Source organism: Amblyomma mixtum, chromosome 3 (assembly GCF_055824585.1).
Source record: "Amblyomma mixtum isolate Tamu chromosome 3, ASM5582458v1, whole genome shotgun sequence".
Taxonomy (NCBI): Eukaryota; Metazoa; Arthropoda; class Arachnida; order Ixodida; family Ixodidae; genus Amblyomma; species Amblyomma mixtum.
In genome coordinates, this window is record NC_143014.1 from 27,731,197 (window position 1) to 27,747,649 (window position 16,453).

Below are 16,453 nucleotides of genomic sequence, written 5' to 3' on the forward strand. Positions count from 1 at the left end.
CTAGGCCGTGACAGGGGGTTCCCAAGTTCTGACGTCCTCTCACGAGAGCTCCTTTGCTGTGCACTGATGGACAGACATTTACACAACAGCGGCGGATCGACGGAGGCATTTGAGTGACGTCGTTCAGAAAGAAAAGGGCCGCGCCCGTCTGTCATCAGCCTGACATGCGTCGCAGCGAGAAAGCATACTCAGCGGGAGGAAAAGGGCTGTTAAAAACACTACAGAGCGTGGAACGTAGTATTAGTCGCTATTTTTTCTCGTCGGTACACGTGAAAGAAGTCGGTTTAGAACCCTTGGCTTTGCCGATTGCGCTTCTCTATCATACGCTTAATTGTAAAAGTGAGAGGGGGGATGGAATGGAGAGATGCTAGGAGGGAGCCATTCAGTTCAGTCACACGGCGCCCAACATTAGCATTCGCGGCGCTTCCGTTAGTAAAACAAATATACCCGGTAGCTCCAAAAGGAGCGCAGGTTTTTTACTACGCTATATGGCTGGTTGGTTCTGCAGCTGAATTAATTCGCGATGTCGTAGTTTCAGTCACACTAAAAAAGAATGCATGTCGAACAGGAAAACCCGCCATTTAAAAAAAGCGCTATAGGGCTATATATTATTTTGTCCCTAAGAGCAGTTTGGTGTATATGTAAATGGCGCTGTACGAACTTTTCTGCGCTTTGTCTTCACTGAAAGCTTGCTGCGACCGTCAGAAACTGGAACCCGCTGCTGGCGATTATTTTTTGGATGCACGTTAGGAGAAGGTGAAGTTGCACTACATCAGCATTCTCTGCTGAAACAAATGATGAGGTTTCTGTAAAACACCGCAAATACTTAAAACTATGCGCAGGACTGGCATCTATTTTGCCTCTTAATAAGAGGCTCATGCGACGCACACGCTTGTGAAATGTAAACTGAAGAAAAAAAAGACATAATGAAGCGACGTCCGCTCGATTGGGTTATGCATGCGGATTCTCTTGTCTGGCGGAGTGATCGGTCGACGGCGGCGGTGCGGGGGAGGCTGGGAAGAAAACAGTTCTTGGCGCTCGGGAAAGGGGGGGGGGGGGGGGGGGGGGGCGCACTCGCCAACGCCGAGGTAAACCGAGAGAGAAAGGGGGCAGGTGGGAGAGAGACGCAGTCAAACTTCGCTTCCGTCCGCGAACGACGCCTGGCTCTCCATCAATACGTCCAAACGTCCGGGCGGAGCACTGCGCCGCCTGACACTTTAATGCATTTCAATCAACGTAGCGCGGGGCGCAGTTGCCATGCCGGGGTGTCCCGCGTCGTTCCCCCGCCGCGAGACAAAGGGAGTGCTCGAAAATGGAAAACACGGGGGTCCGCGCAGCCTTCGCTTCTCCGGGAACGAGGTGATCAACAAAGAGGAAAGCCAAAGAAAGGAACTCGATTTCGTTAATAACGCAGACACCGCTCGGACACAAAGCCGAGCAGAATCGAAACTGGGCGCTGGCGAAACGAAAACGTCATCCCCGGCTGCTGACAGTTTGCCGGCCCGCCGGACGGCCGCAGTGGTGGGGGGCAAATCATATTTCAATTGCTAGTCCACCTTGGGGCGCAGTGCCGCGGCGGCGCTGAAAGAAGTTCATTTTCTCGGTCGCAGCGGAGGCGGCCAAGTTTGCTCACTGCCCGGTCGAACACAAGCGATAACTACAATCGCAGAAATGAGACCGCGCGCGGCAGCTCTCCGAGCAACAACTTGCGGGATGCGTGTCTCTCTGTGATGGCGAAAGATAAGAATAAAGCGAAACTCCAAAACTTCTGTTTGCGGTGTTTTTCCAACCCGCGGCCTGAGCGCAGTGTCCTGTCCTGAATCAACAGAACATAATGAAAAGTTTAATTTGGTCACCGGTACTTGTGCTTCGACATCTCGTTTGTTTCTCTCTCGGCTGAAGCCAAAGATGCTTTCCAGCCGCTTCGCTGCATTGCGGTGCCCCGGATAATAATGGTTTTTTTGTTTGCCATACGCCATTCTCTTTCTGATTTTTCTGCTCTGCCTGAACGACCGGGGGCGATGCCCGTGCAATCGACACGGAGTCCCTGCGCGCACATAAAACACAATTTCAAAGAGCAACTAGTTCCACTGGAACGCGTTTACTTCTGTGGGGTGTCAGGAGAGCAGAGGTTACTAGCCGAAAATACATGCAGTCGCAGTCTCGCGATTTTATAATTTTACAGCATAAAAATTCACAAGTTTTCACTCCATCACTGCTTGCTTGATGCTGAGCAGTATGCGAATAAACAAACAAACAATTGGGGCGATTTTTCCTTTGCGGAGTGAAGTAACTGATTGGCCGTATGGGTCTCGGACACTACGTCACCCTACTGCAGTTCTCTGCCTTTCGAATGCGGCCCTGTGCTTCATGGCATTACAGCAGCGCTTGCCTTTCAAAGTCACTTTGTAATAGTAGGAAAATAGTTAGCTGTTCGTCCAGTTGTCAGCGAAGCGAAAGGGTCCTTTCCCTGAGACTAGGCATCATTTGCTGCTGGCTAGTCAAATGAAAGCGTGCGTTTTTGTAAAGGATTGAGTGTTAAAGTGTTCGTAGAAACAAGAAACGGAGAATAAAGTTGTCCGTAGTATTTCGGTAGAACAGAAGGGCTCGTTGACAACGATGCGCACCATACTGGCTCGTCATGGCACCAACAGCACAGCTTTTAGCCTGGTTTATAGTCGTTCAAACCCAACCGTCTGCCTTTTTGGGTTTAAGTGTTCTTATAAGGCCTCGCGCCCGAAGTCTTTCTCGTCGGCTCGTGCTATTTCCACTAAACAGCCAATAACATCAAGGTAGGCTCTTTGAAAAGGTGCGCAGGGAAGAAACTGGATCATCCTAAGAGCTAAGGATACCGGGGCTGGCCTCTAGGCGGTGCATAGCAAAAGCATGGTTTTCATTTGAAGCACTCACTTTGATGAATGTTGTTTTGTTTTCTGTTTTTATTATTTAGAGTCACCAAGAACGCGTCTTTTTTCAAGTCAAACTGAATTGTTTTCAATGTATGTACTTGGCTTCACTGTTTCGCACTAGAAATGGCACACAAATTTGTAAATCCTTCAGCTTTTGTTACCGAACTACATTTATTGCTCCGCTTCTTGCATGCACAGGATTACTATCGGTTGTCTTTTGCGGGTACTTATGTAAGTACAGTCTCCCTGTTGGTATCTTTCTTATAATTTTGATCAAAGACAGCCGAGAGTAGCGAGAGTGACCTTTCTGTGTTGAAAAAAGATAACAGGAGGGAAGCGTGTGCGTTCTAAAGAGCGAGAAAAAAAAACGACAAACAGACTGTGCGACTTCAGCCCATTGCCTTCGAGTTTGCAAAACTTAGAAGGCCGAATAGAATCTTGAGCGGCTGGGCAAGAAGAGAAAGGTTTTCCTCGAAAAGAAACATAGAGAGAAATGCACTCCAAAGTGTAGAAGTGTTAATTCCTTTTCTTGGCACGTTTTGTGCGCTTAACGCACCAGGCTGCGCATCGCTGCAAAGAAGCTCTTGACACTGATGGCTTGCCAAGGATGTACCTTAGACGAGGGAAAGGCAGAGATTAATTGTCTACTCTCGGGCTTCGGAAGACTGTTCGACATGTGTGTTTTGATTACAATCTTCTGGATCCTTCTTAATAATAAGTATACATAATTTATTTGAGCTTGGGAGAGCGCCATCTGAAACACATTAGGGCAGATTTCAATCCGCTGTTTGTTGGAGAGAGACACGGCCCTTTACCGGCCAAGATAATGACGCTACGAAGAAGTAGAAGAAGAAGAAGAAAAATTGCCATGCGCATATTGTTACGTAGCCGTTGGGGCTCGTAACCGAAACGCTTTAATGGTTGACGTGGACGGCACCGGAGAACAAGCCAAGAGCACCCAGAGGAAGCCGGAACCGATCTTCTTCTTCTTTCACTCGGCGGTGCACGCGACTTGCGAAGAGCAGCCGCCTAGTGGCTGCTTGTGGAAACGTGGCATTACCCCCCTCCCTAAAAAAAAAACATCGACCCGATGCATGCGCAAGAAAAGAAGGTAAGAAAAGCAGTTCACAAGAACATGGCAGAAAATAAGCAGTTCGTAAGCAAGGATGGTGCGAAAATGAACGGTCACAAGAAGCATGTGGTTATGGCGTGGCGGTAGGCTGCTAGCGGTGCTCGCGCGAAAAGTACGGCTTCATTCGCACTACGTGGACGACTTCGGGCTTCTGCTGGCGGCGATGAGAAGTAGAAGAGCCGTCTGGAAGAAGTTCGTATGTGACGTCACTGAGCTGACGGACCACTCTGTACGGACCGAAGTACTGCTTTAGCAGTTTCTCGGAAAGCCCTCGGCGTCGAATCGGAGTCCACACCCACACCATGTCGTCCGGTTCGAAGGTCACTACTCGGTGGCGGTGATTGTAACGCCGAGCGTCTCGGCCTTGCTGGTTCCGGATGCGCAGTCGCGCAAGCTGTCGTGCTTCTTCGGCGCGCTGAGTAAAGTCCTCGGTACCAGCTTCGGAGTCACGACCGTCATGGGGCAACATGGCCTCTAGCATGGTAGACACCTCGCGGCCATACAACAGAGAGAAGGGCGTCATGCGCGTTGTCTCTTGTTGTGCCGTATTGTACGCGAATGTGACGTACGGTAGGATGTCATCCCAAGACCGATGTTCAACGTCCACGTACATAGACAGCATGTCGGCGAGAGTTTTGTTGAGACGTTCGGTAAGGCCATTCGTCTGTGGATGGTAGGCGGTGGATTTACGGTGGGTAGTGCCACTCAGCTGCATGACGGATTCCAGCAGCTTGGCCGTGAAAGCTGTGCCTCGGTCCGTTATGACGACTGACGGGGCGCCGTGCCTGAGGACGATGCGCTCGATGAAAAATTTCGCTGCTTCGGCTGCCGTGCCTCGTTCGAGGGCCTTTGTTTCAGCATAGCGCGTGAGGTAATCGGTAGCGACTATTATCCACCGGTTGCCCGAGGAAGAAGTTGGAAAAGGGCCCAACAAGTCCATGCCAACCTGCTCGAATGGAAGTCTGGGCACTTGGACAGGCTGCAGTAAACCAGCTGGCCTTACAGACGGTATTTTCCGTCGCTGGCAATCGTGGCACGTTCGTACATAGTGGCGCACTGCCGCCGCAAGTTTGGGCCAGTAAAAACTCTTTTGAATGCGAGCCAAAGTTCGAGCATAGCCGAGATGACCGGCGGTGGGCTCATCATGACATGCCTGCAAGACTTCGTCGCGGAGAGTGTCTGGCACGACGAGGAGATGATAATCCCTTCCCGTGGGAGAGAAGTTGATCTTGTAGAGCACGTCGTTTAGGAGACAAAACGAGGAGTGCGTTCTGGCGAAGGGACGGGGTACTTCCGTAGTACGCGCTTTCAGGAAGTCGATGAGTGGAGCGAGTCCCGGGTCCTCACGTTGGCGCTGCGAAACAGTGACTGCGTCGACAGTTGCGATAAGAGGGAAGTCGGGCTCTTCGTCTTCGTTCGTCGACTGGATAGGCGAACGGGACAAGCAGTCGGCGTCGTTGTGCTGGCGTCCGGACTTATACACGATGGTCATGTCGAACTCTTGTAGACGTAAACTCCAACGTGCAAGGCGTCCGGAGGGATCGCGCAAGTTCGTCAACCAGCAAAGAGAATGATGGTCGCTCACGACCTGGAAGCGGCGGCCATAAAGATACGGGCGAAATTTCATCACTGCCCAGACAACAGCGAGGCACTCTTTCTCGGTGGTGGAATAATTGGTTTCAGCACGAGACAAAGTCCGGCTAGCGTACGCGATGACTCGCTCAGCGCCATCCTGCCACTGTACGAGCACAGCGCCGAGGCCTACGTTGCTTGCATCCGTGTGAACCAGGGTCTCGGCATGGGCATCGAAGTGGGCAAGCACAGGCGTTGTTTGCAAGCGGTGCCGTAATTCATCGAATGCCTTTTGCTGTTCTTCTGTCCAGGCGAAGGTGACATCATCTCGGGTGAGACGCGTCAACGGGGCAGCAATTCGTGAAAAGTTTGCAATGAATCGGCGGTAATAGGCGCAGAGTCCCAAAAAACGCCGGACTGTCTTCTTGTCGGATGGAGTAGGGAAGTTGGCGACGGCTGCAGTTTTGGCGGGATCGGGCTGAACACCTCGACGGCTGACGACGTGGCCCAGGAACAGGAGCTCTTCGTAACCGAAGTGGCACTTTTCAGGTTTTAACGTGAGGCCGGCAGATCTTATAGCCCGTAGCACGGTGGAAAGGCGTTGGAGGTGTTCCTCGAACGTTGGGGAAAACACAATAACGTCGTCCAGATATACTAAACAAGTTTGCCATTTAAGGCCGGATAAGACTGCGTCCATCATTCGCTGGAATGTCGCTGGAGCGGAGCACAATCCAAACGGTAGGACCTTGAACTCGTATAGTCCATCCGGCGTGACAAACGCAGTCTTCTCACGGTCCCGTTCGTCTACTTCGATCTGCCAATAACCGCTTTTGAGATCTAGCGAGGAGAAGTAGCGCGCATGGCGCAGCCGGTCCAAGGAGTCATCAATGCGTGGTAGCGGGTAGACGTCTTTTTTTGTGACCTGGTTGAGTTTGCGGTAGTCAACACAGAATCTCAGACTGCCGTCTTTCTTCTTAACCAAGACGACAGGTGAAGCCCAGGGACTCCTCGATGGCTGTATGACACCGTCATTCAGCATTTCGTCTACCTGCTGAGCGATGACTTCGCGTTCCCGCGGTGACACTCGGTATGGGTTCTGTCGGACTGGTCGGATACGTTCGTCGGTTATTATGCGGTGCTTGGTGAGGGGCGTCTGCTTGACCGCGGAAGCAGACGAGAAACAGTCTTGAAACTGAGAGAGCAGCCCGACAAGTCGATCCTTCTCGGTAGGTGATAGAGCGGGGCTCACATCGAGGGCGAATTGGGCCGGTCGGCTGGCAGATGTCCCGGTCTGGAGTGCGATGCAATCAGAAGTTTCGGCGATATCTTCCAAGTAGGCGACCGTGGTCCCTTTGGCGATGCGTTGTCGCTCATTGCCGAAGTTGGTAAGGAGTACATCCGCGAGGCCGTTGGTCGGATGGACGATACCGCGGGCAACACAGACGCCGTGATGGAGCAGCAGCTCAGTGTTCTGTTCGGCCACCCCTGCAGCACTGGACTGGTCGTCGCACCTGACGCTAACGAGAGTACATGAGCGTGGCGGCACGGTTACATCCGCGTCAAGGATGCGCAAAGGTGCGTGGCGTCGTTCGGCGTCTGCGGAAGTCGGTGCAGGCGGTGAAAACGTGACCAAACGGCGAGGAACGTTAATGACGGCACCATGCTGTCGTAAGAAGTCAAGGCCGAGGATGAGGTCCTTGCAACAGTTGGGCAGAATAACGAAAACCGCAACAAACACGGAGTCGGCAATGGTGACTCGTGCAGTGCAACGCCCTAAAGGTGTCATAAGGTGGCCACCAGCAGTACGAATTTGGGGTCCAGGCCATTCAGTCCGAACTTTTGCGAGCCGATCCGCGAAATTCTTGCTTATTATTGAGAAGTCTGCTCCTGTATCTACTAAAGCAGTCACTGGGTGCCCGTCAACAAGCACGGGAAGGTCGGCGCTAGCTGTGTCATTGGTATTAGGGAAGCTCGGAGTCACGGAGTCACGCTGCGGCGGCGTCGCTGTCACGGAATCACGCTGCGTCGTCACGGGGGGGTCTTCGGGACGTCGGTTTCGTTTTTCAGCAACCTGCCCCCCTGAGGTCGCCGCCTTCAGTTTCCCCGGCGTGGGCTTGGCGACCGCCCCCTCAGCGTATCGCTGAAAGTACGACGGCTAGGTGACGAGTAGCGGACGGGAGAAGGTGACCGTTGGCGGCCGTTCGGTGAAGTCTGCTGGGCAGCAAGGTATTCTTCGATTTCCCGAGGTCGCTCACCGAACCGTGGGCGCGGGGCGTGACGTGAAAATCCCTGAAGCCCGAGTTCACGGTAGGGGCAGCGCCGATACAGGTGGCCGGCTTCCCCGCAGTGGAAGCAGAGCGGCCGCTGACGAGGAGTGCGCCAGATGTCGGCCTTCCGGACAGGTGGTTGCATGGCGAGTCCCTGCTGCGGTGGCCGCTGGTAGGAGGGTGGCGGCAGTACGGACGGCGGCTGCGAGTCGAACGGGATAGGCTGCGCGGGAGGCACCGCGGGCTGACGGACAGCTGCTGCGTAACTCAGAGGGCGTGGCTCGGGCAGCAACTGAGGCGGTGCAAACGCTTGCCGGATCTCCTCGCGCACGACTTCAGTGAGGGCAGCGGGTGCGGGATCAGGCGAGATGATGTGGAGTTTCCGGAGCTCCTCGCGAACTACGTCTCGGATCAACTCTCGCAAAGAGGAATGTTCACTGGCGCTGCACGAAGCGGCCACTGAGCTGAAGGGCTGAACGTACGCAGACTCGTTTCGTCGGGAACGCTGCTGGAGGGCTCGCTCAATGAGGGTTGCTTCACTGATGAAGTCGGCAACGGTCTGGGGGGGATTTCGCACCAAACCAGCAAAAAGATGTTCTTTTACGCCCTGCATCAGGTGGCGCAACTTCGCGGTCTCCGTCATGTCGGGATCAGCCCGCCGACAAAGACGGGTCACGTCTTCGGCAAACATGGCGACGCTCTCGTTGGGCTTTTGGATACGGGCTTCCAGGAGGCGGCGCGATCGGTCGCGGCGGTCGGGGCTGGAAAACGTATCGCGCAGCTGCTGGCGGAAGGCATCCCAGCTTTGAAGACCGGTCTCCCGGTTCTCGTACCAGGTTTTGGCGCCGTCTTCCAGCGCGAAGTATACGTTGCGTAGCTTCATGGCAGAACTCCACTGATTAAAGTTGGCCACACGTTCAAACTGTTCAAGCCAGTCGTCGACGTCTTCAGTAGGAGCGCCATGGAAACTCGCCGGTACACGGGGCTGCTGGAGGGTTAGATGAGGGGAACTCGCCTGCGCCATGGGATAAAGCTGAACGGGGCGGCGGTCGGGAAGGAGACCGAACTCTGGGGAGAGGCCGTGAACGCGGCGGCTGCTGCGATGAACAGGTGTAGACACCAGCGGGAGTCGGTCGGGACTCGCTGAACCGCTTCGAGAAGAGGTCCGGGACATGGGATCTTGAATGCACCTCCACCAGTGTTACGTAGCCGTTGGGGCTCGTAACCGAAACGCTTTAATGGTTGACGTGGACGGCACCGGAGAACAAGCCAAGAGCACCCAGAGGAAGCCGGAACCGATCTTCTTCTTCTTTCACTCGGCGGTGCACGCGACTTGCGAAGAGCAGCCGCCTAGTGGCTGCTTGTGGAAACGTGGCAATATTCTATGAGGCCCTCTCCTCCAACAAGGACGGACGAAAAAGGCAACGGAACATCAGGAAACGGCCGACGTCCACGAGCTTTGCACTCGCGGCGGGCTGGAGCGCCGAGGAAGCCTCGCGGGGCAAATTGTGGGCAGCCGAAGTGGGACGGAGAAGGGTCGTTTGAAGACTTGCACATGGAAATGGCAGACGCCGAAAAATGGCTTTGCGAAATGTGCCGAGCACTGACGCATTACGCACACAAAATGAAAGAAAAACTGAATGCAGGAGGGAAACGTAGACATATACTGTTGTAACTTTGCTCAGCCTTCGCAGATTGGTATTTTGGGAGTCTGCGGTACGCGTTTTTGCAATCTAAATTGTCGAGTGCCAGGCCATTGTGAGGAAAGCGCGGTATGTGGCTTTAGCACCATGACACATGCCGTTTGTTGAAAGATGTCGCGGAATAATGGAAAACACAGCCACACTTAACACACCATGCTGCCTGAAGACATCAGCACAATGCAAAACAAAAAGTGATGTTTTTTTTTTTGTCGCGATTTTCGTGTTGAGCTGTCTCTGGAGTCAAGCCTTCTCGTTTCGGTGTTCACTGAGTGGACTGTTTGGGGACTTTCTAGAGGGTGTGTGGAGCACTGAAACGAATGCATCTGAAAAAGAGCTCAGTTCCCTCACACCTGTGTAAGGGGCGAGGTAGCATAGGCCAGTACAACAAACAGCTCCTATGCTGGTGGTCGTCTTCAAAGCCTACGTCGAACTTCAACATGTCCGCCATAACGTCAAACAAGAATTCTGCTGTGGTAACTACGTATACCCCGGATGAGAAAAATGTCTGCCATAATAACCATCCTCGACTGAACGCTACTATGTAGCTGCTCCGGCAATGCGTAATTTTGCTTCTTGCTTGCAGACATAGGACATGACCTCGATCACTCTTTCCGGCGTTAGCCATACTTCGTCGGCATTTTTTATTTCTTTGAAAAAGATTGCGAAGAGCCACACACAGCGCAGGTACCCGCGCGCTCACAGCAGAAGTCCTCGAAGGAGCGCGCGACAAGACTAGCCCAATCGGCGCTCGGCCAGCAATACTGGCATATTGGGTCAGCTGCCAGTGACATTCTTCCTTCTGCACCGTCATGCGCGGTTTTAAAAATTGAACCGCAAATGTTGGCAAAGTTTGCCTCGAGTGTCGACGTGTTTCATTTCATTCTTTAAATAAAACTGCAAGAACAAAAGAAAGAGGCACGACTCCAGCGAAACATTACCCTTACCCTCTGTCTGCAGGTTTCTGTTTTATTTTTCAAACTTACACCTCACCAGTCATTTGCTTCGGGTAAAGGACGGATAGTGAAAGCGCCCACACGAAGGTTCTCCACCGGCGCGGACAGTGCGAGCTTCGGCGACACCGTTGCAGCGTGGCTCAATACCCGACCTCCACTAATTCGCGGATCTCTTCTCGGAAGCGTAACGAGAGGAAGGGGAGAATACTTCGATACACTCGCCCGACTTTGATACTTTTTTTCTGTTTCATTTGCGGATTTATTTTTTTCTTCTCTCCAGCGGTCCAGAGTGCTTCAGACACGGTTCGACAGTTGGACGCTACGGAGGAATGCAAATTTCTTCCAGCCGCCAATCAGGTGAAAGCAGCGCGGTAGAGAGAGAGAGAGAGAGAGAAAGCGCGATTAGAATTGCAAAAAGCTCATCGCTACCCACAATGCATTTTTTCTCTTTTTTCCTGTTCTTTGTTTTCGCGCCGAGTCTGCGCTGTTTTTGGCTCTAGGCTACTTCAGGTCTATCCGCACCGCGAAAGGCCGACCGCTCCAGTAGCTTTGTCGGGTCGGTTTTTGTGACTGGCTCGGATAATTTGTCACCCGCTCTTGCGGACAGCCAAAATGCGGAGGTGATCGGATAAAATCGAAAGAAGAAACTTTTAAAACGTGACTGCGACAGAAGTCATTCGTATTGCAGCTAGAAGCGCTTCACTTCTTGCTGGGGCAGATATGAAGCGACCAGGCCGAAGTAACTGCGGCTTGAATGCGTAAGACTGAAAATATAGAGTAAATTATTCTCGGAGCAAGGGATAACCGCCGCCAGAAGGGCGAGATATCAGGATGTGTCGCGTCTAGGGAATAGTACTTGCAAACAGCCTCAGCACGTAACCGGGCATAACTTCAAGTAAAAGCGCGGAGGTTTAAAGTTCGAAACTAATAATGCGCTTTTTCAGCGGCATCGTAACTTGTTGCATCACAGGAACATGTAGCGAAGTCTGCAATGAGCGCAGGAGTTGCAGTGGCAGTGCTTCACTCCCATGCTCATGAAGTGTCACGTCAGTTCAAAGTCCTATACGCGGAATTTGTTATGCACCTTCACGCGCTTGTCTACAGCTCACGAAAGACATCCTCCTGACTCATGTAGCAAGCTTTCCCATTTCGCCTCTCACTAAAAGAGTGCTTCTGGCAGCTGACTGAGTGCACAACAACGAGTGGCGACGCCTGGCACGTGAAGGAAGTCAGCGAGTCGTAGAGTGCTCAGAAATTAGCCATCACGAACCCAGGGGGCAACGAGCGGCGTCTTTGGGGCACCAGGGAGCACGTAGCACGCCCGCTCTAGGCAACTGAGTGGATGCCCCTGCAGTCAGCTGAACTAAGCCCCAGCAATCCACTATAGCGTGGGCTGGTGAATTCTGTAGTATCAGCTGAAAGTCACTGCTTTAAGCTTGCTGAGGGGTGTTTCACCTAAGGCGTTCTGCTATTTAAAAAAAAAGGGCTTTCTGAGTTTGAAGGGCGCTTTTTGCGTCACAGCATTGGCAGCGGTGTAGCGCATCAGAATACAGCGGAGACATGCTAGTTACTAGGCTTGTTAACTAACATTGATTAGCTAAATTTTAATTATCGGTCTTAGTCTCCTTTTTTATTGAGAGGCGTGCAGCTCATTGTAAATAACATGCATATCAGTTTTTAGAATTTCGAAAACGCAGTTGCCCTCGGGGCTGAGGTCCAACAAATTTTTTGCTTCATCGCGCCAAAATACATGTGCTTTCGAGAAGCTTGTAGGCAAAGCAACTCCTCCAGTGCGCGCAGCTCGCCGACATAGACAAAATTTGTTGGGCCATCGCGCCGAGGACAGCTGTGTTTTCACAATTAAAAAAAAAAACTTATATGGACATTACTTACGGGACGCTACGCGCATCTTGATAAAAATGACACTAATGTACTAGTTTAAAAGTTAAACCTTCAGTATTAGTTAACCAGCCTGCTAGTTAGCATGTCTTACCTGTATTCTGATGCGATACACCGTTGACAGGGCTATGCCGAAAACGTTCGCTTTTCTAACTCAAAAAGCCAATTTTTAAAACTGCGGAATGTCTTAAGAGAAACATCCGGCATAATTAGCGGAGAGCGATCAGAGCTGCACATAGAAATTATTCGGCGTGCAGTGTGACAGATAAGAATGAATGGGTTAGGTAAATGTAATAATTTCGTCGTCAAATACACCTCTACAGGCTGCACGGCAACAAGTAAATTTCTCGCTGTTATTTGGGTTCCGGCCTTCCGAAAATCACAGACATGGGCCACGCGCATATAAAATGCCTACAGTCCAGTAATACAGCCAGGGGTTTTTGACGCAGCCTTATGCCGAGCTGTCAGCTGCCAAAATGTCTATTTTTTTTCTCTCCTCGCTCAACTCGCATTCTGTGCTGTAATCTGGACAGCTCCATGCGGCTCTCGCTACGTGTATTATGTACAATATGCATTTAAAAACGCATGCCCACTCAGGCTCAAGTCCAGCTCTGTACACTGTACACTTCTCAAGGTTGAAGCGTGTCAGCAGGTGGCGTGTCTCTGAATTGCTCCTGCACCACTGACAACGCAATCCTATACCCGGTTCAACCGAGAGTCTAGGTTTCCAGCACTCGGAATGTCTACAGAAGGGCAGGAAGCAGGGGGCGGCAGAAACACTCGCCTCTCTCGACGTGCACGGCGTCGATGGGGTGGCCGACGACGGGGCAGGTGAGGGTGAGCGGTCGGCCGGCCACCACGGTCAGGTTGCGCGCGGGCCGGATGAAGGGCGGGCCCGTGACGCTCAGGCGCGCCGTGTGTCGCGCGGCGCCCACCTCGTTGCGTGCCACGCACGTGTAGTCGCCGCCGTCGGTCACCGCGAGCGCACTGATGTTCACGTAGCTGACCACGAAGGCGCCGTCGGGCTGCACGAAGTCGCCGCGCTGCACGTCCCGCCGCTCGGCCAACGGCTCGCCGTCCACCAGCCAAGAGACCTGGGGCAGCGGCGACCCGGTCGCCGTGCAGCGCAGGGAGACGCCTTGGCCCGGCTCATGCACCTGGGCCGTGAACACGTCCGGCAGCGCCGGGGCCACCTCTGCGAGAGGAGCGCCGATTCAGTAGCTGCGGCTGTTGCGTGTCACCGCATGCATTGGTTGAGGTTTTGGCCACACCGTGAATCAAAGACAGGGTTTGTGGCACACCTGACACCACCGAGCACTCACTCAACGGCCACTGTCACCATTTGGAGTACAGTTCAGTGCCTGGAGGAAATTGAAGAAGGCGGGAGGCCAGGCCCGAGTAGTGTCATTTACGTGCCAGCCAAACCCAGTGAGTGCTGTCGTGAGATCTCGACCCTGCGCCATATCGCGAGGCTGTAGCCCCCTGGTCCCCCCATTTGGAACGCTGGCGTCGCGCAGAACTCGCGATGAACAGCACTTGTGATGACCATGGTATGTCTGGAATCGGTCGCGCAGCTCGACATTATCCTGCACGCAGTTTTGCTGGGTCAATCCTGTTCATACTAATCCCTCAGCGTTCGACCTTTGGGATCTAGAAGATAGCTGACGCTAGATATAGACACAGAAGATAACTGGTGCTAGAAATAGACAGGTACCCTTTCATGTATCAAGTGCGAGCCCAGCGGAGTAATACTGGCTGCCGCTTGGAAACACGCTCTGGGCAAGGACGATGAGCATACCTTCGATGAGGAGCAGGGCGTGTCCCTGCGCCGAGTCGGCGTCGTTGGCGACGAAGCACTGGTACATGCCGGCGTCGGCGCGCCGGAACCCGCTCACGTGCAGCACCAGACGGCCCAGCTGGCGCACTCGGTGGTCGGTGAGCAGGGGCCGCTGGTCCTTGAGCCAGTGCACCGAGTGCACGGGCCCGCCGGCGTACGTGCAGTTCACCGTCACGTCGTCACCGCTGCGCACCGTCAGCCGCTTGGGCATGATCTCGGCTCGCAGGGGCGCTGCGTGAGAAGCGGCCTTCGAATGAGGGACGCTTAGCGCCAAGGTTCGTGTGGTGCCTCTGGAATGTCGCAGAGGCCGGAATAGTGCAGTGAGTCATCACCGCTGTTGATGTCACTCAGACAGAACATGCACAAAAGTACAATTTGCATTCCTCTAACATCAATATGTACATTAAGGCAGCCCATCTTTCTCTACAGTCGACCTTGAGGCTCCGGAGGTGTCTCCTTCGAACTAAGAACATTTGAGAAGTCTGCGCGACAATGTTTTGTAACCGTATGGCTGCCCTACGGTAGATAAAATATTCATTCGTTTAAGCTTAACATTTCCGCATATACTGTGTTGTTCATATTAGGTGGCGAGTATCACACGATAGCAGGTAACTTTTATCCATCGAAGCGTGGAGCACCGTTCCTGCTCTGGGGAAGGAGAAGAAGCTGAAGTGAGGCCAGGATATCATTGCTGCTGCCTGGTAGAGCAAAAGCAAGCACAAAACACAGCGACGTCACTGAAGCTGCAAACGGATCCAGAGAGCTGTCTTTTCGCAAAGTTACTGGCGAAAGAAAGTATCTCTGGGTGCCACTCACTGATCGAATTACGGCTGCTGTTTGGGCTGCGGAATAAAATATGAACGCGGCTGCTGCTGTAAATCACCAGTCGTGGTGGCAATCCTTCGCGCTTTATCCCAAGCAGCGTCTACAGACCGCGATGCTAAACAATACATCGCTTTCTCTCGCAGACGCACCGAGACGCTGAGCACACACATTGACAACGTGGAGCAGAAAGCCTGTATAGCCTGAATTCTTTATAAAAAATATTTGGCACCTGCAGCTTTGTGGATAAACAATATTTTCGCAACAATAGAAAGGAATTGGAAAAGGAGGGGGGGGGGGGGTTCTTTCTGAACAGAGTATGTAATTAGTATAATATTCGGTTGCACGCGCTGAGTAATAAACGTGAAGTTGACAAGGCGAACCTTCTCGAAATATTTTGTTCTGCGTTAAAATGAAGAGGTTAAGAGAGACCAGGCAGGTGTGCGAACTTACATCGTACTGGGTATTGGCGATGTAAAATATCTACAAAAGTAGAATTTGACAAAAGAAAAAGGTTGTGTTTTTTTCTTTCATCTGATTAATTCTGTGAAAAAACTCGAATGTAGCTGCTGTGGAGTATTTTTATTTTTATAACAATCCGTGAACAGTGACATAGCAGCAGTAGAACTGCTAATTATTCATAAACTGAAAACGACAGTAGAAATAAGCTTTGTTCTTTTGTGATACAACTCAGGCAAAGTGCTGCTCAAAGCTAGCATCGATAAAAGTTGCTGCGTTCCCGTTTGTGTCCTGGGGAGCTGTTCAGGACGCTTGTAGAGGTATCTTTAAATTTAGCCTTAGCCGCTTTGGGACGTTAAACCCCATAAACCAAACCAAACCAAACTTGCCCTAATTTATTTTTTTTTGCCTATTGTCAGAAGGAGAAAATCGCGCACACGTGTGATATTTGACAAACGCTTCGGCTGTGACCTGCCTGATATTCTTTTCACCACACGAGGGTTTTAATGGCCTTTTCACATTCACCAAGTGCCACATTGAGCTCGGCTGTGCTTGCTCACTTGCTTCACGCTTCAAAAGAATAAAGTTAAATTGACCGAAAAAAAAAATCACCGCGAAAATCGTGTGGTAATAGTCGATAATGCGTGCAGCTTTCAACAAGCTCCCGAGAAAACACCCAGGAGTTCTGGACAAGCGCAATTTTCAACGGCAAATATTTTATGAGCGCAATTGTTTCAGATGTCGTAAGATTTAACTTATTGTCGTAAGATTTAACTTTATTTATCGTAAGATTATAACAATCAATATATCCACAGATGTTCCCTCGGCAGGCTTGTTTTTGTTTTTGCTTATTAACGTTTTTTTGCTATCGCCAAAAACGCTCCCTACTGGTTTTATATT

General features: G+C 51.9%; 1 protein-coding gene across 1 annotated transcript in view; it reads right to left on the minus strand.

Annotated features, from left to right (window-relative positions):
* LOC149349505 (cell adhesion molecule Dscam1-like) overlaps nt 1–16,453 on the minus strand; it is a 522,475-nt gene that overhangs the window by 101,108 nt on the left and 404,914 nt on the right. Inside the window, exons 7-8 of the mRNA XM_089578475.1 lie at nt 14,234–14,503; nt 13,220–13,630 (exon numbers count right to left, since the gene is read on the minus strand). Of these exons, the coding sequence (XP_089434601.1) occupies nt 13,220–13,630; nt 14,234–14,503 (681 nt within the window). The remainder of the gene's footprint in view (nt 1–13,219; nt 13,631–14,233; nt 14,504–16,453) is intronic.